This window comes from Apis laboriosa, unplaced genomic scaffold, assembly GCF_014066325.1.
Source record: "Apis laboriosa isolate Shangri-la unplaced genomic scaffold, ASM1406632v1 scaffold4_cov146, whole genome shotgun sequence".
Lineage (NCBI taxonomy): Eukaryota > Metazoa > Arthropoda > Insecta > Hymenoptera > Apidae > Apis > Apis laboriosa.
Genome location: NW_025223501.1, coordinates 309,804 through 337,658, shown reverse-complemented (window position 1 = coordinate 337,658; position 27,855 = coordinate 309,804). Strand labels below are relative to the sequence as shown.

At 24.2% G+C, this 27,855-nt stretch overlaps 2 protein-coding genes and 2 long non-coding RNA genes across 6 annotated transcripts; 1 reads left to right on the top strand and 3 right to left on the bottom strand.

The window, feature by feature from the left end:
• Positions 1-1,097: 1,097 nt before the first annotated feature.
• LOC122717115 (midnolin-A-like) lies at positions 1,098-11,691 on the bottom strand. Of its 2 annotated transcripts, none has more exons than XM_043940864.1 (5): positions 11,148-11,691; positions 7,193-7,280; positions 2,415-3,464; positions 1,689-2,028; positions 1,098-1,604 (listed from the first exon to the last, which is right to left on the bottom strand). In XM_043940864.1, exons 1-5 carry the CDS (start codon positions 11,621-11,623, stop codon positions 1,351-1,353), a joined length of 2,208 nt encoding a protein of 735 aa, XP_043796799.1. In that variant the 5' UTR covers positions 11,624-11,691; the 3' UTR covers positions 1,098-1,350. The 2 variants fall into 2 exon arrangements, with proteins under 2 accessions (XP_043796799.1, XP_043796801.1); XM_043940866.1 differs by having other exon boundaries at positions 2,445-3,464.
• LOC122717116 lies at positions 11,374-12,064 on the top strand. Its single transcript, XR_006347152.1, has 2 exons — positions 11,374-11,501; positions 11,684-12,064. It is a non-coding gene; the product is annotated as an uncharacterized LOC122717116 (long non-coding RNA).
• Positions 12,065-12,877: 813 nt separating this feature from the next.
• LOC122716949 (ATP-binding cassette sub-family D member 3) lies at positions 12,878-16,823 on the bottom strand. Of its 2 annotated transcripts, none has more exons than XR_006347123.1 (12): positions 16,544-16,823; positions 16,421-16,463; positions 16,166-16,353; positions 16,015-16,084; positions 15,768-15,865; positions 15,411-15,591; positions 15,130-15,342; positions 14,913-14,982; positions 14,352-14,827; positions 13,581-13,906; positions 13,349-13,510; positions 12,878-13,279 (listed from the first exon to the last, which is right to left on the bottom strand). XR_006347123.1 is itself a non-coding variant. In XM_043940517.1 (12 exons), the coding sequence occupies exons 1-12, from the start codon at positions 16,657-16,659 to the stop codon at positions 13,202-13,204; spliced, it is 1,995 nt and encodes a 664-aa protein (XP_043796452.1). In that variant the 5' UTR covers positions 16,660-16,817; the 3' UTR covers positions 12,878-13,201. The 2 variants fall into 2 exon arrangements, 1 of the variants encoding a protein (XP_043796452.1); XM_043940517.1 differs by having other exon boundaries at positions 13,607-13,906; positions 16,544-16,817.
• A 2,057-nt stretch (positions 16,824-18,880) lies between these two features.
• On the bottom strand, positions 18,881-20,482 carry LOC122717064. The gene is made up of 3 exons (XR_006347139.1): positions 20,167-20,482; positions 19,015-19,208; positions 18,881-18,940 (listed from the first exon to the last, which is right to left on the bottom strand). It is a non-coding gene; the product is annotated as an uncharacterized LOC122717064 (long non-coding RNA).
• Between the last annotated feature and the right edge of the window lie 7,373 nt (positions 20,483-27,855).

Below are 27,855 nucleotides of genomic sequence, written 5' to 3'. Positions count from 1 at the left end.
CTCTTTTCTTTTTTTTTCTTGTCAAATATTGATATTATAATGATTATAATTTTTGAATAAAATAATCAAAATTATAAGACAATATCTCAAGTTAAAAATCCAATTTATTCTCATTTTAAATTCATTGGAACCAATACGAGATTATTAAAATATGAACTGATTGATCAATATCGCAGGTTAGATTTTATCGATAATATATTAAGCACGAAGATTAAATATCACTATTCAAAGATATTTTTTATTTCTTAATAAATATATAAAGAAAAAATGATTTATGATTTATTTCAACTTTCTATTCATTGATAGATAAAAGTTTATGAATATACTAATGATCACAAAGTGCACTTTATTTATAAAGGTTAATTCTGATAGAGTTCAATCAGTCTACAGAAAACATTTTTTTTTTGGAAAAAAAGAAAAAAAAAAAGAAAAAGAATTTTTTTCTTTTTTAATAATAAATTTTCGAAGTTTTCAATCATGAGCAAATATGTAACATTGCTTTTTGTAACAGTCTTTCCTGCAATTCGCGGAAATATACGAGTTTAAAATTATCTACTTGTGTCTACTGAACTTGAGTATATGTCGATACCGACAGGAAATGATAATCAATGATCAAAGTGACGAGTCCTTTCTGATTCTCCAAGATTTATCAAAATTGTTCTATATTAAACTCTTTTTTTCTTTTCCATTTTCATTCATTTGTCGATTTTTTTTTTTTTATTATATGCTGGCTACATTGATTCATTCATTGACTACAATTATTGTCAGCTATGATCAAATCCTGAGTAATAGACAAAACAATTCTTTAATGCAGTTTAATTATTTTTGAGAATATTCTTTTTCTATTAAATTTCTATTTGATAATTTCTATATCATGCTTAACATTGCACGTTGTTTTGTCACATAATATTGCTATGATTTTTGCAATTTATGAGTTTTTTCAACCAAAATCCAAATATTTTAAGTATATATTTGGATTGGAGGTATATATATCATATACAATACTGAAAATGGAAAAAGAGAATATTGTATATATACAATTATAGCTTACAATTTTCAACAAGAGTTTTTTCATTTTCATTCATTTCATTGCAATATTTCATATGTTAAGAATAAGATAATATGCCCAATCTTTTTAAATGTAATTAAAATAACTTCAATTTTTTAATTTTTTTTTATATAAATAAAATTAGTGGAAATTAGTTCAAAATGAATTCTTCTTGGTATAAAAAAGCAAATATATGCGGTGAAAAGCGATAGAATCTGTCCATTTGCTCTTCAATAAATCAGTGTGCTAGTTAAAAATTGGATTTACATTATATAATTACTACTCTTCGTTAAATCACATGTTCAAGCTACAACTGGTTCAGGACTACAAGGTTGCAAGTCTGGCTCGTTTTGAGATTCTGTTGCATTTGCAGTGGTACTTGACGTGTTTGGATCATGGTTTGGATCTGGATCTGGTGTTACCGCCGCCCATTGTGTAGTATATGGTGCTGCCCCAGCTTGTCTTCTAGCTTTCCTTCTAGCACGTCGTTGTTCCATTACTAATCGTAGACGTCTCATTTTTCCTTTAGTTGCTTCATTTTCTTTCGATAATTCTTCTATAATGATAAATAATTAAATTATAAATCTTTTTTGTGATATAGTTTTAAATTTGTTTAAGCTATATTTTTAAGATTAAATACCAGTAGAATAACCAGGATTAGAGGAATTGTGACAACCAACAATAGACGTAGAGGCACCATTCACATTAGTTGTCACTCCATTCGAGGACGGAGAGGTTGATGACTGTTGGCGATTGCTAGTATGTCTATGATGATGCCTATAATGACTTGCAGTGGCAGCTGGTGTAGCACATAATAAATCATTAAGAATATGAATAATGGTACTTATATCTCGTTTAGGACGTCCATGTCTATCCTGAAGAGCTGGATTCAAGGTCCCACTAAATGTACCAGAATATACACCTTTTCCATGATGATGCATACTCTCTATTATTGCACCTTGTCTGCGTCTTGCATTTTCCTATGTTTAAAAAATTTTATATGATTATATTAAAATAAAATTTATAAAAAAATATTTATATTAATTTCATAATATACATATATGTATTAAATATTACTAATATATATTGATTTATTTTACATATTTTTTTATTTTACATTGCATGCAATTATAAAAAAAATCATACAATCAAAGAAAGAGGACAAAATAAAAAAAAAATATATTTAAAAACCTAAGAGATTCTTTAATAAATTTTTTTTATAATATGAATCATTAAAATATAATGCTATTATGAAAATCAAAAAAATATTTCACAATTTCTGTCTCTTAGGATCTTAATAAATACACATTCTAAGGTATATATGAAAAAGTACACAGGGGGAACTGGCATCGGTAACAATGTATACCTCTGCGAGGTCGACCCGTGAGGTGAGTACCTCAGAAGAGAGTTGCTTCAGTTTCTGCGTCAAGTTACGAGAAGCTTCAGCTAGCGCCCTGGTGTCTAAAGTTGCAGCCTTTGAATTTTGTTCAGTTAATGAAGAAGTAGGACTCTGGAGATTGATATCGCCATCCATTATATTACTTCTTGAGGAGTCTGTATCATTAGATTGTTGACCATGATGATGAGCAGGACAGAGTTTTTTTCTCGGCGGAATTATGTCATAGGATACTGGTTCTATACATCCGTGTCCTGTAGAGGTAGATTGTTGCAAATGGTCCATAGAGGATGAAAGAGATTGGTTGCTATTGGATAAACTGATAGGTTTATTTCTTGAGTGATGATGGTGATGATGATGGTGATGGTGATGATGATGACTATGATGATGATGATGGTGATGGTGATATAGAAGGCAAGATTGACAGGCATTAGAATTTCCATTAGACGATATTGAGCCATGGCTGTTACTATTTCGAGCGGATGGTGGTTGATTAGCGCAAAGAGACGAATGTGAAGGACTAATTGGTGAGTACGAGGACGACGAGGAAATGGAAGAAACAGTTGTAGCACGACTCGAACAAACTGGACTAGTTGTAGTAGTAGCTGTCGAGAGACTGGTACTACAACTGGCTGCTGCATGTAATGCTGAAGCCAAACTGCTTATCAAAGAAGATGTCCTCGCAGCTGCAGTACCACTTTGTAATTTCGCAGAATTATTAGAACGTGCAGCCAGGACAGTAGATCGTCTACTTTGCAAAGAAGTTGAAACATGGTTGGTTGATAAGTTAGATCCATTAGAACTGTTTCCACCGATAGTTAATCCGGTTGTATTATTAGTTGTTTGATTGGCTGTTGGTGAGGCCGGAGTTACAGTGGATAATTGTAATTGTATCAACATCATGTGATCCCCCAATCGCATGGTAAGATTCAAAGGGGCTTTGCCAGAAAGGAAATCGTTCACTTGAGAATCATTTAAACTTTCTAATGCTTGCATCACACTTTGTTCCGGTCGTTGTGCCTGAAAATATTTATATTAATCAAAGCCTAATCTTTTTTAATTTTTTTTATTTTGTGCATTACATATTTTTATTATTATAATATATTCAAATTATTTTTCGTAATAAAAAAGAAATGATTATGCAAAACTATTCATAAAAATAATTCGATCAAATCTTTACTGCTAAATGACGTTTAAAATACTTTTACAGAATAAGAGGCAACAACCTCAAAGAGGAAGCTAAAGAGGAAACCGTATGGATTAACAAACTCTATTCGATTAACTTTTTGATCCTGCATCTGAATCTGAAATCATTTTTTGTATTCTTCCATTTATGTAATCAATCAACTTTAAATTTAAGAATTAAGAAAACTCCATTATATGGAAGATCAAAATTCTAATATATACTATACTAATATATACATATATTATACTAATATATACATATATCACTTTTCTTTAAAAGCATTGATTTTTTTAAAGTCATTATATATTCTTACATAAACTTATTTTTTGGAAAATCGAACAGAATCTGATATATTTAAATTAAATCCTAATATGTTTAATGATTCTGAATAATAATTCGATAATTTTTTTTTTCATAGAATCGGTATATTTATTCAAATAAAAGATGAAATTGAATCGATAAGACGATGACGAGATGGAAACGCGAGAAGACCTGCAGAAGAGGGGAAACCTCGCGAACCGCGGCTCAGACCCTAGACGACACAGATAGGCATCCCTCGATACACCTAACGGACTTCCTTTCACTGACGGTCATCGTATATTTGGTAATTCAATTTGCTTGTGCTCCGTTTACAGAGAATCTCAGTTTCTATGAATGGACTTTCAATACCATTTCAATCACATACTTCTTTTTTTATCTAATTTTCCATTGGAAAATAATTTTCAGTTGGAAAATAATTAAATAATAGGTCAATAGTATAATTCTGTAATTCACTCATTAATAATCATAAATATATTCAATTAATATTTCTGTAAAAATATTCATTTTTATTTTTTAAAACTTCTTTAAAACTTTTTTTAATAAAATAATAATTGAATCTTATATTTTAATTGTAAAGAATTCGTGATTTATTAATCTAGAGATATTCCTATATATTTCGATAATTAATATAAATCAAAAAATCTCTGCCATAGTATCATGAATATTGCAACACAAGGAAGCTAGTGGCGCCACGCTTAAGACGCAACCTGCTATCAAGCCAAAAACATTACGAGTCGTATTCGAGTTTTCCCCCATCCAGATCTTTCCTAGATCTTTCCTACCATGTCTCGATAGGACACGCTAAGTAATATAGCAAAATAAAATATGTTTTAAAAAAAGAATTTCAGATAGTAATAAGAGCATAATTACATGAATGTTTACAATTTATAATGTCAACTGAAAATAATAGCAAAAATGTTAAAAAAAAACATGAATAATTTGCATTAATATATATTCCATATTGGACATTTCCAATTGAATGTACATGCAAATAGATTTTTGTTAGAAGTATAAAATAATATTAAAAATAATATATTATTGAACAATTTATAATATATAAACTAAATATTTAATAATTTAATAATTTTATTATATTATAGAATTGAAATATGATTATTTTTATCTTAATTATAAGAATTCGTTTTTTAATATAATGTATTTAAAGATACATAATCAAAATCTCGCTTCCTATTTTTTCAAAACATGTATTCAAAATTTTTGCACAATACTTAGAATTTAATGAAACAGAGTTTATTTTCTAATCTCTAAGATCATTTTCTAAAGTCATTAAAAATATCTTTTATTATTTATTAAATTTATTGAAAATATAAGTTAAACTATCTATGAATAAAAAATAAACAGTGATCTCATATAATTTTTTGATTATTATAAAAAACAAATATTATTTTCATTAATCTGTTAAACCAGAATAATATTTGTTTTTTTGATAATATGATTAATTATTTCGATCTTTATTTATTAACAAAATTTTTAGCAACGATTAATTAAATCACTATAAAAGTAATATTTCAAATTCAAGCCTGTTATTTAAGTATTATTTATGTTATTTATAAATGTAATTTCTACATACATTTTTCTGAAAATAAATTGCGATTCTGAAAATTGCGAAAACATTAAAAAAATTCTACCGTTTCACAGAATTTTCATAATCAATCAATAAAACTTTTCTTTCAATTAAGCAAACATTACCAGAATTGTTAAACCTTTAACTTTTAATGTTTAATAAAGTTTTCATATGTTACACAATAATATTTTACATTTTAATATTTATACATCTATGATCAATTTCATCTTTTATTTTTCAAACCAGAAAAACCGATATTTATGCGCATTTTCAGATTATTGTTTTTCACTAAACATGAATATAAATTATTTGAATATAAGACATAAAATTTTTAATTTCAAAGGTCGAGAACTTCGATATTTAGTACTTTTTTTTTTCAAGTGAAAGTCAAGAACCGTTAGCATTTGCTTATGAATGAACTGTTGTAAATGTTTTTACAACATATAAAAATATATTCTTTTATATTATTAAGGAGAATTAATATATAAAGAATCTTATTTTTATTATAAAAGTAAAACTATAGATAAAAAATAGATAAAAAGTATATATCGATCTAAAAAAATATTTTTAATTAGGAAAAAATCAATCAGGCTGGCCAACTATGAACAAAATCGACGTTAGTCTCGCCCTGCTTTATCGTAACTACCCACGAAAGAATAGCAAATATGTATAGGCAATGTAGCGTTAGCAGTTATCCTGATCCACACGGCATAGCTACACACATTTACACATGCTACACATGGGCACACTTTAAAATTGACTGCGGGTGACCGAGCGGGCGGTCCCCTTGACAGCCATGCGAACGAGTCTCGGTCGCGATAAGGACCTGTAGTGTCGGCGCTGTTGCCAGTACCTAGAGATTATTTCTTTGTGTATGCACGTGCAGTCGATATATGCATAGCTTCTCTTTTATCGATTCAAATGGAATAACCTAGCAGAGATTGTTAGCTAGATTCTTTTGATTTTGTTCTGGAAATGAAAATATCAATTAAAAAATAGAAAATTATATTAAAGAGCCTTATTTTTCATTTGAATTGATAGAATATTAAATACAGAAAGATGAAACTATAAAATAAATAAAAAATTATTTAAGATTTATAAATGGATAAAGAATTTAAGATTAATTAAATTAATTTTTCAAACGTGACAGAATTTCATTTATCTATTTTAGTACATATATATAGATATGATATAGATGATAAACTGCATTTCGATAGAAATCTTGACAACTTACTTTATATATAATTTAAACTTTTCTAAGAATTGAACCTTCCTAATACAGAAAAAATTTTGTAAGAGTCATTCAAAATACAAATTTTATATATGCAATATATTCTTAATATAAATCAAAATATACAGTCTATCAGAAAGATTAAAAAAACTTTGTGTGTAATGAAATACCTTTAAGATGCCGTAATGCATGTAAAGAATACTACGAGATCAGCAAAGAAAAATATGACGCAATAGTACTGGAATATAAAGCGCTGACGATACATTGACCGAGAAACCAAGTGACCCAATGATACGACGAACGAAGTTAACTGCGTTTATTTAAATCATATCTTTACATTCTCTTTCTTTTATGAAAACTTTTCTGTGGATTTTGGCAAAAAAATTTTTTAAATTTTTTATTATCAGAACATGCATTTAACTTACTAATAGGCCGGTTTCTACGCTCGGAAGCAATGTGAGTCGACTGCCATCTTGCAAACGATTTTCCTCAAGTGTTCCCTCGCGCAATTGTCTAAAATACAAATTTAAAATTATTTCAATATTGATAAAATTATCGTAAAAATTGTGGAATTTTAAATTAAATATATTATTCTACGATATATTTTTTAATTATTGTGAATAATTCTAATATAATCTATAATGTTATCTCTTATCACAACAATTTTACAAAATCTCTTTTAATCTAATTCTAAATCTAGCCATTCAAATTATATTTTATAATTCATAAATTATAAGATATTAATTATCAATGTAGAAATATTTTATCTATTTTTAATATTATATATAAAATTCATAAATAAATAAAGATAATTTATGATAATTCTTAAAAACTCTAATACAGTTATATATAGTTATATAAATTATAATATTACTATTTTCAAAATTTAGATGATATTAACACTAATTATATTATCATGTTATGGTAATAAAATAATATGATTCGCGAAATTAGACGATATGATAAATCGTATATTATAAATTAAATATTGAAACCGCAAATTCATATATATATATAATGTCACAGTCATTATACAATTCTTTCCGTAGTATATTTATATATCTGATAATATAATACAAATATTTGTAATTCATAATTTTTAAAGTTATTTTTTTAATTAAATAGAAATTATATAAACATATTATTTATATATTTTATATTTAGAAGATATGTATATTATTAAAAGAAAATTAGGAAAATAGAACAAAAAATATATTGATATTGAATTTAAAAACTATTTTAAATTCAATCAAATATCAAAATCAATATTTTATTTCATTTCATATTATTCCTTATTTCTGTTTTCCTTGTGTATTCATTAGAATATGTTTAATAAACTTGATGTATGTATTAATGATTTCTCATTTTCATTTTTTAATTTATTTAACTTAATTTATAAATATATTATTTAAATATATTTGTTTATTAATAATAAAAGGCAGATCTAAGAAATTTATTAGAATTTAGTCAATATAGAAAATTCAGTTGATGTTACGTCATTATTATACGTATATCAGATTATACAATACAGAATAACGTCCATCTGAAATTTATTAACTACACTTTTGCTAAAAAAACAGCATAAATTATAGAATATGTTTCCAAGAAAAGTTTTTTATTATCATTATGAAGTATTAAGTTATTGAAAGTATATTGAAAATATATATTAATATATATATATATAAATTATATACATAATATACATATATAAAAATAATATAAAAAGTTTTTGAAATTATCATGAAAATATCCAACATTTCTTCATTAACATTTATATAATTAATTTCAATTGTGCACAAATATATATTCCATAAATTTGTAAAATATCTTTACTAAAAAAATTATTATTATCATTATTATAAAAATTAATAAATTATCATTATTATGAAAACGAAATTTAAGGCAGACTTTAATTAACATTGTTTTCATAGATTAATATTTTTATAGAATTGAATTTCTAGTTGATAAATTGATTCAACAGAGACCTCTATTAATTGAACATCAAATATGAAATCGCGGCGAATTTTTGCGATCCTGGTGCCACTCACACGGATTCTAATAAATTTAACGGTTTTTGCAAATATTCTGGTACGATTAAATCTTTCTGGTTATTACAAAACCATCGTTCAAAAAATATTATTCTTATTCCCAAATCAACCAATTTAAAATTTTAATGTATGGTTTCATGAAAATTAAATATGTATAAAATAAATTTTTAAATTAAAAAATAATTAAAATACTAAATACTATATTTCTGGAATGATAATAAATATATCTATAAGATTTTTTGGTTATTGAATGAATCAATAAAATATAGAAACTATTTATTTAGATAAAAAATTATACGATTTCATTTCGCATACAATTGTGAATAAAACAATTACAATGATGGATAATGCAACACGTACATGTAGTATAATTTAAAAAAAATCAAATTATATATTTTTGGCACAGACCGATATTATAATGAGAAAAAAAAACATGCCAAGAATACCTAAAAATAAACTATATCTGAGCAAATATAAATATATAAAGATAATATGGGAACATTCTTATCGGTAATATGATAAATAATGTTTTTTTCTTGATGACTTTAAGGTCATAGAAGGGAACCGTATATAATCTTTGATTCATGTAATTATACTTTATAATCCTTTTTAATTATAGAATTGTAAACATATTTTATTTTACTTTTTTATTTTGCTATAATGAAAAAAGATTTTGATAATGAAAAATGAATGATCTTTAATGATAAAATTAATTGGATGAAAATATTCCTTATATATATAAGAATAAATAACAAATATAAAATATTTCTTGATGACAAATAAGTATTTAATATGGCACGAAAGGTACAGTTATCTTTATATAAATTTAACTTGCAATTGATTAGAAAATACATTCTTTTTAATTTCAAAAATTAATTTATAAATAATTAATCAAAATTAATTTATACATGAATGACAATATTTTTTAATTTTGAAAAGAATTAATATAGATTATAAAGTAAATTAGAAACAATGTAATTCATATAATATAAAATGCCAAAAAAACTAAAAAATATTAATTAAATAATAAAAATAATAAAACTATTAATTACTAGTAATAAAAATATTAAAACTGATAAAAAACATAACATAACATAAAACAATAGTAATATAAATATAATCGTTAATATATTCTGCAATTAATACGATACGTATGCGCTCGAGGAGTTATAATATAAAATAGAAACAAAATAATGAACGAATTCCCATATATATACGTGTCATATTTACACAGGGGAGATTCAAACACAAAATGCACTAAATATATAATAACAAAGAACTGTGAACATTACCAAAAGTGGACTGACAGACAAAATGAACAAGTAAATAATAATGGATATTTGTTTCTCTTTGATACAATTTTAGAATACAAGATGTGACTTTCATTAAAAGCGTTAATTATAATTATATTAAAATAATAATCTGAAAATTTCAAATTTTAAAATCTACATTTGTAAAATTAAAATAAAAATTTTAAAAACTATTTATAACAAATTAGTAAAGTATAGCAAAATAGCAAAATATTATTATCATTGTCCTTTCATGTCACTATTTTAAAAATTATAGCTAGTAAAAGAATTGAATGTTGATTATTAAAATGAAGATATGTAAACCAATAAAGAATAATAAAAAAAAAAAATTTCAATGATCTTGAGTATGGGAATAATCTGCCTTGTCGTTTCCATCCAATAATTTTTTTTTTCTTCTATCTCTTTTTGCAGAAGGCTGTCACTGTTCCACTTTACAAGACGCGATTCTCGAGATATTCTATCTATACCACCTCCACCTTCTACTTCGAGTTTATGGTATGCCAGCCTTCCTCTCCATGTTTCTCTCGCGTGCTTGCATAGAGGATCAGTTCGTGCAGCGGCCCCCACGACGCCTACGAATATCATGCCCACTCTCTTTTTCATCGTGTCGATGCTGTTTTTGTTCTTGCTCTCGCATTTTTTCAGCTACACCATATACAACGCACCGATATTGTACATGCACATACACTCACCATTTTTTTTTCCACACACTCTTCTTTTTAACAAGGAATATTATGCAAGTACGTCTATATATTTTTTGAAAATTAATTTGTGAAAAATTCATATAGATCTTTTAATTATTGATAATTTAAAAGCACATGATTCAAATGCTTCCATTTTCTTTATCTCATTACAAGAAATTAAAAAACGTTAACGACAAATAATTAAAACGATAATAATATGTGTATATATATGCATATAAATATATATATGTATACATATACATATATATTATGAATTTATTTGTGCATATATATATATATATATATATATATATATATTTACTATTTCGATATACCAACCTTTCACGATGTAGTAAACAAATACGTTCCTTTGCGACCTTCAGCCTCTTCGAGATGATCTTCTTAAGGTTCTCAACGGTATCAGTACGATCGACTGTAAGGTCAAATTGTCCACCGGTGGTCGGCGTGATGCTGATAGTAATTTCGTCAGGTTCGAGGACAGTGGCAGCAACGCAGCCACACCCCGGCTGTAGTGGCGGTGTGGAGGAGGAGGAGGATGATAACGATGACGACGAAGAAGACAACGAGGAGGAATTTGTAGGGAGTGGAGAAGCTGAACCAGCCCTTATTGAGCGTTGACTGCAATATTCTCTTGGTTGATCGGATTGCGTCGTAGAATATGTGGCACTAGAGGTAGTCGTCCCGGATGATGCAGTATTAGTCATATCATTAGAATTTCGTTGAGTCTTTGATCTTTTATTATTCTCACTATCCATTGCTGTCACGTCCGACGGTGGATCCGTGTTACCGTCCATTCTGCAACTATCGACACCAATGGAACCGTGTCGCCAACTTCGCACACCTACTTCGTTCAGACCCACGTCTTCGCGTCCCGTACGACACACTATACGCGCACCCGCACCTGCACCTGTACTCTCGGCGTCCTAGCTATTCGACACACACTCGTTCACGTCGCACAATCGCAGTGCTGCGAGGTCTGGCCACGGTGTCTTCGGGAACGCGAACGCCACGAGGAACGATTCAGCGAAACACAATGGCAAGGAGAGACGAGGAAAGAGAAACGATTAGACAGTCAGATAAGTGAAGAAACATAAAGAAAGAAAAAGAAAGACAAAGACAAAAAGATAGAAACGAATTAAATGAAAAAAAAAAGATTTATGAGATTCTTGACATGTACATGATATATTGCATGTGATTAATTTTAGGAATATATTTAAAAATAAATTTTTTTTAAATTATTTTAGCTCACTGACTATTTTTTCTCATTACTATATACATACACGTTATAATTCTTTTTTATTGATTACAAATATGCTCTATATTTTATTTTTATCTTCTCACACATTGCAAACAAAATTTTAACTGGACAAGCTTTATAAGAAATTAATATCAATTGAACAATTAAAAACTTAAACATTTGCTAATAATTTCCAACTAGTTTCCCCGACAGATCAACGGTCAACCAATATGGCAACATCAACTCGGGCAGACATCTGAATTTTGAAAGAGCGGGAAATTTAAATAGGTTCAAATATTTTTTCGTATTTTAATTTTAATTAATTTTATTAAATAATTTTTTCAATATGATTTATGAAAATAATATTATTAATAAATATTGAGGATTTTATTAAAGAATTTCTTTTAATATATACAATTTTTAAGAGTTAATAATAAGCAATATAATAAGATTTTATATCACTGAGCTTTATTTCACATTCTTATTGTCCAGCAATTTGATATAAATTCTGGCAATTTTTTTAATGTGATCAACACATAATAAATCATAATTTTATTACTGACCATTAAAATAGAAAATGATTTAAATTATATTCAAACTACCATGTTATACACATTCAAATATATTAATTAATTAGATATTTTTAATGCATATATGATACAATTTAACATTTTATATGATGTAACTTTGAAAAATTGTATCAAAAATATGTTATTTTTATGATAGCTTAAATTTATATCCGGAAAATTATGTTCCCATAAGTTTTTTTTCCTTTTTTCAATAATATTGGAAGAACAAATGTACAATAACATTTAAATCACATATTAATTTTTTTTCAAATTAATTACATTAAGGCCTAAATTGCAGTGTATACTAACTTTTTTTTGTTATTTCTTATCATTTTTCATAAAAAAATAATGATATAAAAATATATAGTATATAAAAATACGATATATAAAAATATACAGTATGATTATTTGTAAATCTAGATTCTAACCAAAGAAAGATACAATACATACAATATATATATGCTATACACTGCAAATTTACATTTAAATTATTCGAAATTAATCGAATATAAATTGATAATTCCTTACATTATTAAAATATTATTAAATGCAAGAGACATGGAAATTCATGATCCAAATTCTTTTGTATCCGCTTCGATAGTCTTAAATTCATAATTACCTCTTCCATCCATTCGCAAATAATACTAAAAATAAATATTAATATAAATTAAATATTTATTAAATAATTTTTAAATAGAAAATTTTTTGCAAACCTCATGATGTTTCCAAAGAGACTGTCGATGTGATACTGTGAATAATGTAATATTAGTTTGTTTGCAGTACAAGTACATTGAATCCTCGACATCAACACTAACAGCACTTGTACATTCATCTAAAATTGCAAATTGTGGTTTATGATAGAAAAGCCGAGCCATCTAGAAAAATCATATTTAATTAGTATTATAAATTTTTGCAATCAATAACAAAAAATCTTTTCATTATTACAATAAATAAAAAAACATTGTATGTACAGCTATACGTTGTTTTTCACCACCAGACAAAACATCCATCCAATCAGCTACAACATCCCAACCTTGTCCTTCGCTACTTATAAGATTTTCTCTTTCTAATAGATGACCCAATTGAACGAGATCTAATAATTTCTTCAAATCAGTATCAGTCATTTGTCCGCGCCGTATCATTTCCGTTTTGGTATGAGGATAAATTATTTGATCTCTCAATGTACCCAAAGTCATATAAGGACGCTGAGGAATGTAGAATAATTTTCCTCGAGGAGGTTTGATAATTGTTCCATTCCAAATTGGCCACAACTGTTTTAATTTAATTTTTCATAATTTGACACAATACATTTGACAGAGCATAAAATAATTAAATTATCATTAAGAAAAAATTGAGCATCATTTGAATTGAATTTTTATTTGAATAAAATTTTCGAATTATTTTTTAATAAATAGAATGAATAATTTTTTTATTTATTTAAAGATTCATTTGTATTTATATAGTAAATTTATGAATAGGTATGTCACGAAAATTAAAATCAAATATAACTTTTTTGATCTAATGTTTGGTCCATGATTGAGAATAATAAATATTAAAAAATGAAATATCTCTATTTTTCAATTTATCATTTTATCATAATATATTTCTGATATTTCCTTGAGATCAAATACATCTAAATTGAATTCAATCTAAATTGAATAATTATAATTCGAATAAAATTTATTTAATTTCGATTAAAAATATCATAAAACTTACTTCTCCAAGAATTCTAAATAATGAACTTTTTCCACAACCATTTGGACCACAAACTAACACATTCATTCCTGATTTAACTTCAAATGATAGTTCTTTAATAAGAATATCTCCATTAGGTGTTATCAGAGGTACATGCTCGAATTTTATGATATTGTCTTTATTTATTATTTTTCCTATGCCTGGAGTTCCAATTGGCTCATTTTTGAAATCAGAAACCATTGTTCTTTTATATTTTCCTGTTTTTAAATCATTAAGAACGATTTTTATCTCACTAACTCTTGCAGTAAATCCTGCCAATCGCGTCATTTCTCTTCCAGCTAAAACTAATCTACCAATAGCTTCTGCCAATTTTACTAACATACGACCATATGTATAATAACTCCTAAATCGATGATTAGGAGTTCCTGTGAGAATAGGATGATTTTCTATAAAGAAAGGTAAGCTCACTGCGTAGAAACCAATTACAGTTCCCATATCTAAAATAAAAGCATCAAATTAAGATTATATTAAATATAATCACTATAAATAATTACAATATAATATATATAAGTGATATCTTACATTTACCAACAAAATTATCAATTATTCCTATGAAAGTTCTAAACTCTAGATATTTGCGAAGATGTATTATCTAAAAGAAAAAAGTATTTCTTTTTTTTGCATTATATATTAACGTTTATCAATGTTGATTGAAATAGAAAGTTAGCTTGAATTTTATATATTAATTATAATGATAAAATTTTAACAAAATATTTGATATATATTTTTTATAACTTACAAGTTTATGAAAACTAGTTAATAAAATTAACTTTTCTCGGTTATTTCCTTGGTAAAATGCTATTTCCTCAGAATTAGTGATTATTCTTGAATTAATATGACGATATTCACCCTCTAAACGTTGTTCTTTTACTGTCATTTGACCGATAGGTTTACGCAAATAAGTTATTATCATACCAGCAAAAATGAGATATGAAAGCATAATTACTGGAGTCTGTAAAATCCATATATATTATTATAAATATATTACATTTATACTTATAATATTTATGTTATACATACTTCACTACCAAGAGTAGATGTGAGCCTATAAACATAAATGATAATATCTAACAAAGGTTTAGTAAGATTACTATACAGATCTGTGCAGCTTTCACAAAATTTATCAACATCAGTAGTTAAAAGTTGATCTGGATTTGCTATACGATTATCTAAATTATTCATTTTATAATAAATATAACCACTGTAATAATAATAAATATTATTTTTTTATGAATGAAAACTTATTAATAATTTATATATTATTATTTATATTATTATATTATTTTTTAAAATTTATAAATATTATAAAAAATTGTTTCTACAAATTTTATTTACTATTTATTATTATTAAATTTATAAAAAAAGAAGGAAACTTACTTAAGATATTGATCCAATAAACTTCGTGTGATATTTGTGCGTAACCTTAGCTTCATTTCATATATACTATATTTCAGTACGTTGTTCACAATAGATATCTAAATAAATATAATCATGGAAGATTATATCAATAATTTCTTCCAATTGGTAAGAAAATAAAGCTGCTTGGCAGCCTGAATGAAAAGATTTCATTAGCAGCCTCTGAAAGCAACTTCTAATTTTTTTTTCATTAAATTTATTTACTTACCATTGGTAATACAGCTAAGAATTTAAGTAGACGCCTTTTAAATAAAGATTTATCCATTTTAAGAATTGATCTATAATACAAAATAAACTTGCTAAATTTTAAGCTTTGTAATTTTATCAAGATCAAACAAAGATTGAAATAAATTACATACGATTCAATTAAAGTGCCCATATTTATCATCCAGAGATCACAAAAAGATTTTGTAATAAGTGTACCTGCGATAAGGAGAACAAAGGCAAATTCAGAAGATACTATTGAGGGTATACCAATTTTAAGCAATTGATATAATTGTCGAAAAAATCTCGCATTTACATGAGCTTTAGGTCCTTTTGGTTTTTCCTGAAAAGATTATTTGTAGATATTTAACATTCAAAATATACAATTATAAGAAATCATTTTTGCTCACCTCTTTAATAATATATTGTATATCTTCGACAGGCCAAATATTTCTACAAAATGAAGTAAATGTTTAATATTACACGATAATTAATTACATATATATATATATATATATGCATAAAGAATTTACCTATATTTTGCAACCTGTTTCCGGTTTCTTCTTTTTAATATCCATATTAATGTAGATAATGCACAAACACTAGTCACTGTGCGTTTAGTCACAAATTTACTAAGTGTTAGCGCCATTCTTTCTGCTATGAAGGATCGACTAAAAATTCACCGTCTTTTACGACGGTCTCGACACTTCTACGTCCAGTTTAAACATAAAGCGAACTTGTAGTGGGGTGGTCACCCGATGAATCAGCCATATCGATAAGTTAGTTTCGTTTGTCATTCCGTCATTATTATTCGTCAATTTCACCATTTTTTTTTTATGTTTTATGATATTTTTATATATATAATAATTAATAATTATTAACCTTTTCTGTATGTACATGTCTATCATTGGTAGAAAATTATTAAGGTCTCTTTCTATTATACAGTTTTATATTCATGAATTTTTGATTAAAGAAAATATATTCTAAAATGAATATATATATATATATATATATATATATATATATATTTGTGTTATTATTTTATAATAAATATTTAATAATATTATTTAATATTTATTATTTAATAATAAATAAATACAGAAAAAAGAATAATATAATAATAGAGAATCAATAGATAATAGATAAATAGTTTAATTGGAGTAAAATAATTTTAATTTTTAATATTATAGAAAATTTAATATGTTTTATATTATTAATTATATATATATTATTATATAGAATTATATTTTCGCCATTAATTATCATTAGTTATCATCTAAATTAATAATTTTATAAAAGTAATTTATTTATTATTTTATTAAATATTAAACTTCATTTTGGAAAATCAAAAATTTGTAATTTATTTTATACTTTCCAAAGTATTAATTAAAAATTAAAATAAAAAATATAAGTTTTAAAATTTAACTCATTCAAATGTTATAAATTTATTAATAAAATACATAATCTATTTTGCGCCATATTGATTTAATCTATAACTCATCCAATCAAATCATAATTATAAATAATAAATGAATACCCGTGAATGATCATTTAGCAGAAGAGCAAAATAAATTCTATTGTATTATATTCATAATATATTATTAATTCTTGATTATAATTAAATTTAGATATATTTTTGCTTAGATCATATCTAAATTAAAATTTGGTTTAAATTATAAATTATATTTAATTTATATTTAAGTTTCGATAAGTTAGATTTTAATTAGGTTAGATCTAAAATATGAATTATATATATAATATAACATCAAAATAACCTATAATGTTTATATGAATGTAGATTTTGAATTAATTATATTCTTAAATATAAAATATTTTTGAATTTCATTTATTAAATTACTCAGAAGACAAAAGTTACATATTTTAGGAATTTCATTACAAATATTTTCTTCATTATTTTATATAGATATAATTTAAATTTAAAATTAATATATTAAAAAATAATTAATGTATCAAATTATATCAAAGAATGTTTATCATTATTGTCCGTGAAAAAAATTGAGAGGAAAATATATTTAAGATTTTATAATAACTTGAATTTTAATATATATTTTTTTTTTATTTCATATGTTTATTTTTATAATAATCATATATCATAATTATCGATCGTCACCATCCTTATTACATTGTATTTAAATATTTGTAAATGTAAGTAAAATGATATAGCATATTTTGTCGCATAAAACTATTAAAATATATTTTAATGGTTCGTTTATAGTATAATGATATTTTAATTCAAAATAAATTAACATATATGCAAATACAGTTACAAAAATATATATTTTCAGTAAATATTGTGAAAATCATGTGTATTTTTTATGAATTTTTCAAATCCATCTTTTTTTCAATTATTGTTTTCAAATATTGTTTTTTTTTATATTTTACATCTTTCTTTTTTTATATCAATTTCTTTTTTATATCGATCCAATATAAAAAAAATACTCAGGTATAAATAATAAAATTTTGAACAAATTTAAATCTGCCTATTTTTTGTGACAAGTAATCAATAATCAACTATACTTTCCTTAAATAAATTAAAAAAATTTAAATATTAAAATATAATAAGGGTATATATAGTAAGTTAACTTTATATTTAAATAATAATATATTTTATTAAAAATATTTCATACAAACATTATTTTCAAATATGATAATTTCAATATCTTCGATTCAGTTTGTTAGCTTTTTGTATAGATCTGTGTATTTTATATATCATAAATACGATCTGCAAATAAAGTAAGTAAGTTGGCACTGCAAATAAAGTTTGACATCTTTTTATTTTTCGAATTTTAACAAAACCATTGATAATTACCATTAATACATTATATATTATATAATCTTTTTTTATCTTGATAGATAAATTACATTTTTGGCTGGATAATGAATCAATTGAATTTAACGATGAATAATATCTATAAACAAAAGCATTAAGAAAATTAATTTATTTTTACATCATATATCATATTAAAATAAAGAATTAGCTTACTAGTAATTGTATCGCATTTATTTATCTTCTTTATAGCTGCGTTTAAACTTTGTAGTAATATTCCATATTTTTGTTTTGATTGTATTTAATTTGCATTATTGATATATTTTTCCTTGTATTTTTTATCATTCTGACATATCATATAAATAATATCAGTCCATATAAATTGGTTGGCAACAACTTATTCATCTGAACTATTAAAAAAAATAAATGTGTAATAATTAATACACATTTGTAAGATGAAAAATTATAATATTTATAAATAAAATGAGAAAATAAAATTTTTAATAATTTAATGCTATCATCATTTTATATATATATATATATATATATATATATATATATATATATATATGATTTATAAAATCTATAATTAAATTATACCAATTTCTTTATATTATTCATTTTTCTTAATTTACAAATTAAGGATAAAAACATGCAGCATAAGAAATCAAAAATTTCGATTAAAAAATTATTAAATTAAAGATATTGTTTCAAATTAATGATTAGCAGAATAGTTTTTAAATTATTGCAATAAAAAATATAATTAATAATTTTATTTTAAGTAATTAATTTGTCTGACAACAAAATAAATGGAAAAAAAAAAAGAAATAGTATAGTTAGTAAAAGAGATATAATGATATTTCTATAAAATCAAAGTATTAAAATTTAAATATTTCGAAAATCAAAGTTAATAATATATTTTCCATAGATAAAAAACTTAACTTAAAGATGATGTCTCAACTCAAAGTGTGTCTATAAAATAACTTAAATTTTTGTATATTATTTATGATTGAATTCTACTAATTTTAGAAATTTTAATAGTATTAAAAACAATAATAAAAAAAATAAATGTTTATAAAAAATATTTTGAATTTAATTTATGATATATTCTCATATATTTCTTTTAGCAACTATATTAATATTTTTAATATTTGTCAATTGGTTAAGTCATTAAACATTAAATATGTAAAAAATTAATAAACGATTAAAATAATTAATTTACATATAATTATTCATATATAAAAAAAATAAAAGGGATTATAAAAAATATAAAAAGAAATATAGGAATATATTTGTAGAAAATGAAATAAAATAAATTTGAATAAAAATTCTATAATAAATAAATAGTGAATTTCAATTCGTAATCACCTGTTTCGAAGGTTTGTCTCTCGTTTCCAGTTATTATTATCACCATTATCCTTATCATCATTATTATATTCATCCTCATCTTTAATTTCATCATCAACATCCTCATCACTATCATATAGTCACTACTTCAACATCACCATCATCATCACTACCATCACCATCATCATCATCCTCATCATCCTCATTATCGTCGTCGTCGTCGTCGTCGTTGTCGTCGTCGTCGTCGTCGTCACCATCATCAAAATCATCAAAATCACCACCACCACCACCACCATCGTCATTATCATCATTACCATTCCTACTATCACCATTATCATCGTCATAATCATCATCATCATCATTGTTGTCGTCGTCGTCATTGTCATTGTCATCGTCATTACCATTACTATCATCATCATCATCAGCAGCAGCAGCAGTAGCATCACTATCATCATTTCATCATTATCAACAGCAGCATTATCATCATCATCATCAGCATCATCATCATCATCATCATCATCATCATCAAGTTCATTCATCGATTGTACGATATGCTGTTAAATAACTCACAAAATGCTTCCACTCGATGTGATTCCGTGCAATAGAACCACTCATTCATTCCTTTTTCCTTTTTTATGCTTTGATAGAATATTAATATGTATATATAAAATTAAATGTGAGTTGCATGCGCGCGCGCGCAGAAGTTGGTTCAAATGATAATATACTGATCGAGATGCAATATACTAAAATTTTCTCTATCTCTTTAATGTTTTTCAATGTTTCAATTAATTTTTATTAGATTCAAATATAAATATAATCATATATTATTTTTATATATCAAAAATATGAAGAATATTTAAAATAATATTAGATATAATATTTACAATTTTGCTTTTGAATAACGTTTCTAGAATTTTTAAGTTAATATTTCATTCATTTTTCTTTTTCTTTTTTTTTAATAATTGGTTATAAATCTTTGTATTATATTTCTCCATTATATTCAATAGAACAAACAATTAAATAGTATATTATTCTACAAAATAATAAAATATTCTTTTTTTGTAATTTTGTTTTATAATTTTAATCCTAATTAAAATATTGATATTTCATGTATAACAGTATATAATGCAATCATTTCTGTAAAAGGAAATTTTATAGTTTGATTCTAAAATAATGTCATTTATTTCTTTCTAAAAAGTTCATTTTTTAACTAAATTTGAGATTTTCCATGATTTAAATTTATTTTTATTTTTTTAAGTTATATAACATTTTACTAATTTTATTTATATATTTCATTTGTTATTATATTATTGAATTGTTTTATTTAATATTTATGATAAAATCTGATTCTTTTATTTTTAAGCGAATTCATTCTAAATAATTATGAATTGTTCGTTGATTCTTCTTGATTCATTGATTCTCTAATTATAAGTGCTATTAGTAATTATTCAGAAAGTTGATTATGTATTTATACATTTCATATTATATAAATATTTTATAATTTTTTGCAATATGACATAGAAATGACACTTTTATCATATGATTTATTTTTTCAAATTTTTATCAAATGATATTTTTATTAAATTTATATTTAAAAAAAATTATTAGATTTTTTATGTTTATAACAAATTTGTATTGTTGAATATTTTTTCAATTATTATAATTACTGATTTTTTTTATTAATAAAGTATTTAAAATAGTAAATATTGCACCAAGTTATTACTTTTTCGATATTTTCATTTCTTTTTTGATTTCTTGGATACACTGTTTATATTATTAATTGATAAATAATAAAAATAACTTATATTGCAATTATAATTATAATTATTAGTAGAACAATTTGTAATATTTAATTATTTTGAATGTTATTATTTACATTTGAATTATATCAAAATAATGTAATTAAAAATATAAATTACATAATTACATATAATCTGAACTTCTATGAATTGTTGATAGTATCTATTTCAATTATCCAGATTTTGAAACATTGAAGAATATTAAGAGATATAATTAATTCAGATAACGCATAATCTTCGCTAAATCTTGTGATTTTCTAGATCAACATATTTATTATACAATATATTTAAAAGTTGATATTTATGGAGTTATCTAAGTGATACCAGTAATCTGAAGAACCACTTTTTAACATTAATATTTAATGATAATATTTAAATATAAAAAGTTTCAAATAGGCCTGAAATAAATTCATACATGAATTTTTATGTTCATTATAATATTTGTGCGCACAAAAAAATTTTTTTGATATATGTCATTCATATAAAAAAAAATTTGTAACACGTTTTCTTCTTCTTCTTCCTTTTTTTTCCATTTTAACAAAAATGATGATAACTTTAAAAAACGGGAATAAGTGAAATACTTCTTGATTCGAACAATATCACACAAAAGAATTATATTGAAAAAAATTATTTTATGTTGTTGTATAAATGTTTACCATTATTTAAGAAATTATATGATATTGATCGAATACAGAAACAAGTGATTAACAAGTGGTCCAGCGAAGGAATTTTGAGAAGTGTATAAATAAACTACTGCCAGTGTATTAGTTTTTAATCATCCTGTAATGAACTTACGTAATAAGAATCAATCTTTGCTATCTATCAAAATAACATTCTCAGATGACAAAACTTTGATGTTATTTGATCGTCGTCGTCATCATCATCATCATCATCATCATCATCACTATCATCATCACCATCACCACCATCATCATTATCATCATCACCATCATCATCATCATCATCATCATCATCATCATCATCACCATCATCATCATCACCATCACCATCACCATCATCATCATCATCATCATCATCATCATCATCACCATCATCACCACCATCACCACCACCACCATCACCACCACCACCATCATCATCATCATCATCATCATCATCATCATCATCATCATCACCATCATCATCACCATCATCATCACCATCATTACCATCATCACCATCATCACCATCATCACCATCATCACCACCATCACCACCATCATCATTATCACTCTTAATATTCTCATTTAAAACGCAATCTCAATTATTATAATTTACAATAAAGAATTGTTTACAATAAAACTCTAAACTCTAAACTAAACGATTTCACGAACGACATTAATGCTTCTTATGTATTATTTACACACTTGTATCGTAGATCACTTTCAAATCGTTTCGCAAGGCATCTTTTGAGCAATACAATTGGATCTAACCGATTCATAAATTTATGATGAATAATCATTTTGCAATAATTCTAGAGTTAAATTACTTTCATTCTTAAATATCAGTGCATATTTATTAATTATATATAAATAAATTTTATATATTTCAAAATAATTGGACAAATATTCTCATAGTATAGCGAACGATTTGAAATAGATCGACTGGCTATAATAATGAGCTAGAAACGGTTCTAATGTCTGTTAAAAGTTGTCTTAAACTACAGTCTTTATATATCGATTATCATTTACAGTAGGACGTCAATAAATAAACTTCGACGCACTTTCCATCAATGTTCTCTTTACATTATGTATAAACATTCTGGATTTCAATAAAGATATATATATCTATATATGTATTATATATATATATTTATATATATAGTATCAGGCATTCAATAAACTGTATTCCATCCATAAAATATTATTTTTTTTCCTTTTTTTCCCCTCATAATTAATTAATTACGCTCATCTTACAATTGTTGATATATGTTCACTCATCATTATCAACACATTGTTTTCTCTTTAGTGTATCAAACGCATATACATATTAATTAATTTATATGCTTATATGATCGGAAAAGAGCAAGAAATCACTTCTCGATTAAACTTTCATGCCTGTAGTTCTTAGACGACCATTAACAAATACATTCGACCGTAGTCATACATACATAGAGAGACATGTGAGGTAAAACAATCCAATCTAATTGGTGATTATAATAATATTCGTCTTAATCCGTTAAATCAAAGCAAAAAGAAAACAATGATCTTTAATCGGTTAAAAGAAATTGCTTTTTTTTCTTTTTTTTTTACACTTTTAAGAAGAAGCATAAAAAAACTAGGCTGTTCTTTAAATATTTCTGTTTTCAAATTATACTGACACGTACTACTAATTGTAATTATAAAATAATGTAAATATGAATAAATGTTACATATCTAGAAAATTACATAAATTTCTAGATCAAGTTAGAGCCTTCTAAAATATAGCATGCTAAGTAATAATCATTAAATTACATTTATTTCCAAGAGATTTTAAAGCACATACATTATTCTCTTGTTCTTAAAATCTTTCATATAAGCTCCAACTTGAAAATTTACGTTTACATAATATTTGTTACAATTAAAGAACTTTACAATTAGAAGTACACATTCAGAAAGTTTGATTAAACGTTCCAAGACGCATACTTTATCATTTTTTATATAGTTTTATAACTATAATATATATTTATTGATGAAACTTGAAGTACCGAATAATAATTAGTAAAAATGTAAGTAAATCAAATTGAAAATATTCTACAATAATGCAACGCAAAGGAAGTACAATAGTACAATTGTATCTTTCCCAAAAAATTTGTTCATTCTTTTAATGTATATTCATAATTATTAACTTGAAAATAATCTATCAAAGATTAATTTCATTACAGTATACAGTTAATATTATAATTAAACTGTAAATTATTTTTATCTTTTTTTTCTTTTAGAACTTCATTTATGCAAGAGTTTATTGACTACAATTCATACAATATAAATGAAATTATTTTTTTTTTCTTTATTTTCAAATCTGATTTTTGGGAAACAAGTATTCGATTTTTAATTTATAAAACTACTCTTTGCTCCAAATGGTTTAAAGGATTTAATTTTTTAGTAAAAATGCTCTAAAATTTTACAATATTAAAATTTTTAATGTGAATTGGAAAGAAAAAAAAATGGAAAATCGAAAAGATTATCACCTTTCACACGCAATCATCAATGAAATCTTTTTACACACCTATCATACCCAATGTAAAAGACATATCTTACATAAATCGTTCGTGCATTAGAAATGTTTTCTTCTTTTTTTTATTTTCCTTTTGTTTTTTCTCTTCTCTTTATCTTTTAAGGCGAAATATATTAAATTTATAATGTTGGGGTAGCTACGATCAATCTGTACACAATTGTGATTTCACATTTATCCATTTTTATATTCATGATTTCTCACATAAAAAACCGAATATTACACTTATTATTATCGTAAATATATTGTATTGTTTATTAAATAAAGAAAAAATCCCCTAAAGTTTTATCTGGTCGATTAAATATATATACCTATTTATATTTTGTTTGTAATAGAGATTATATAAAATTAAATTGTGTGTTTGTATGAAGGAGAGAGGTAACAAGAAAGCGTAAAGATAAAAAATAAATGCATTAATGCATTATTAAAAAAAATTTCCGAAAATAAGATGTATTTTTTTTGTCTTTTTAAAACTTTGTTTAATTATGAAATAATATCTAATTTTAATATTTTTTCTACATGTGGAACAAAATTTGAAATTTATTTTAAAGTAAGAGACATGTTATGTATTATACAAACAAACACAATAAATAAATAAAATAAAAAAGGAAAAAAAAGAAAGAAATTAAATTAATTCTTCATATTGATTATTCTTTCTTAATTCTTTCTTCTTTATAATCGTGAAAGTCAATTATATCACAATTGTAAAATTTATGACTGGTAATGATTCAATTAAAATGTATCCACTGATGACATTGATGCACATTAATATTATATAATATCATGCATCACTTTATATGAAATATTATTTAATGTCATTTTTTATACCATCAAAAAGATAAAATAAAGATCGAAATTAATGATTTTCATACTCAATGAACAATTTTTGTATATATCTCTTCAATTAATTCTCACTTACACATTTAAACACATGACATGAAACTTTAAAAAAACATAAGCATATACATATATATATTGTGCTACAATAAATCTCGCTCTTCTATATTATATTCACAATCATCATATAATATATATATATATGATAAGGCAGTAATCTTGATCATTTTAAATATCTCCGCTATTAAAAACATGGAGAAACATTGTGTAAAAATTTTATAAGTCAAGTATCGATGAATGGTAGAAAATTATTTTTTTTATAACTATCTGTATATTTTTTTATTTTTTTTATTATATTTCTTAATAAAATAGACATACAGATATTTAGACATTCTAACGACCTTTAATATGACAAGTTTATTTAATAATAAAAAAAAATATCTTTAGTTTTAGATTATTTATAAAAATTATTCAAGGTGAGATATATATATATATATATATATATATATATATATATTTGTATAACATTGAAAATTTTCGGATTATTTTTACTATCGTTAATTGTAGCAAGTTCTTTTCTATATTTTTTGATAATATTGATTTTTCCTGGTATAAACAAATATATCTTTTAACGTAGTTTAACTTTTTTTTTAACTTTTTAATATTTTTTTTAAACATAACTTAATGAATTATTGGATAGTCTGAAAAAATCTATTAATATTAATGCAAAAACTTTCAAATTTCTTAACAATATATGAATTACTATTTACATAAATTGGTATTCTGTATTTAAATTTTCTATTATTTTATATTTATTTACATTTTTTATTATTCTTATATCTCGTTTTGCGTCACAAAAATTATATATATATAAAACTATATATTATTATAAAAACAGAAACAATATTATGTAACGTAAAATAAAGATTTATTGCAGTATGTCACGTATATTAATCAATAAAGAATTTTTAAAGTTTAAATTTCAAGTATCCGATAATTTTAACGTTATGAATTGTAAACATTTCAAATATCTATAATCTGACATTAGTTTTATTTCATTATTTATTGTCGAATAATTTTATATTATAGGTCATTGAAATCGTCTAAGCATCCATTATTTATCTGAAATAAAACAATACAACTAATTTAAAAAAATAAAATTAATTATTAAAAAAAGTGAATATCATATCATACCATATAACTTTTGCAACAAAATTTTTCAATACTTCCGAAAATAGGTATTAAAAATAGTCAAAATTATTGCCCCACCTTGGATGTCATAATTAATCTCAATCTTAACTTTAATCTCAACCTCATCCTCAGCATTATGATATCATTAAAACATATCATCATCATCTTCATCATCATCTCATTATTTTAGTTCATTATATATTATTTCTGAATTGATTAGACCGCATGTTTGAAATGAGATCATACAATTAGTATGCAGGTGCAGATGGATCGAAGCTATCCGTCCTTCTAAAATACGTACTTGAAGAATATTTTGCTAATTCTTGAATAAACCAGAGAAAATGAGAGATAGAGAAAGACAAGGTCAGATATACATACATATCTTTTTTATATCTCATATAACATGTAAGAAGATGAAAAAGAATTCTTTCTGTTTATTTATTGCTACATTCATGGAGCATGCTACTTTAAATTTAATCATTACAATTAATATAATTAAATGAAATTGAATAATAATAATAATAATAATAATAATAATAATAATAATAATAATAGTAGTAGTAGTAGTAGTAGTAGTAATAATAGTAGTAGTAGTAGTAGTAATAGTAGTAGTAGTAGTAGTAGTAGTAGTAGTAGTAGTAGTAGTAGTAGTAGTAGTAGTAGTAGTAGT

Bases quoted from the DNA above. Each gene is read 5' to 3' on its own strand.
- LOC122717115 (XM_043940864.1), bottom strand. From the start codon at position 11,623: ATGGACGGTAACACGGATCCACCGTCGGACGTGACAGCAATGGATAGT. The intron at 3,465-7,192 runs GTAAGTTAAATG...AAATATTTTCAG, and splicing joins GCGTAGAAACCGGCCTATTA to GCACAACGACCGGAACAAAG. The intron at 1,605-1,688 runs GTATTTAATCTT...TTATCATTATAG, and splicing joins TAATCCTGGTTATTCTACTG to AAGAATTATCGAAAGAAAAT.
- LOC122716949 (XM_043940517.1), bottom strand. From the start codon at position 16,659: ATGGCGCTAACACTTAGTAAATTTGTGACTAAACGCACAGTGACTAGT. The intron at 15,592-15,767 runs GTAAGTTTCCTT...TTATTATTACAG, and splicing joins TTATTGGATCAATATCTTAA to TGGTTATATTTATTATAAAA. The intron at 14,828-14,912 runs GTAAGATATCAC...CTTTTATTTTAG, and splicing joins TGATAATTTTGTTGGTAAAT to ATATGGGAACTGTAATTGGT.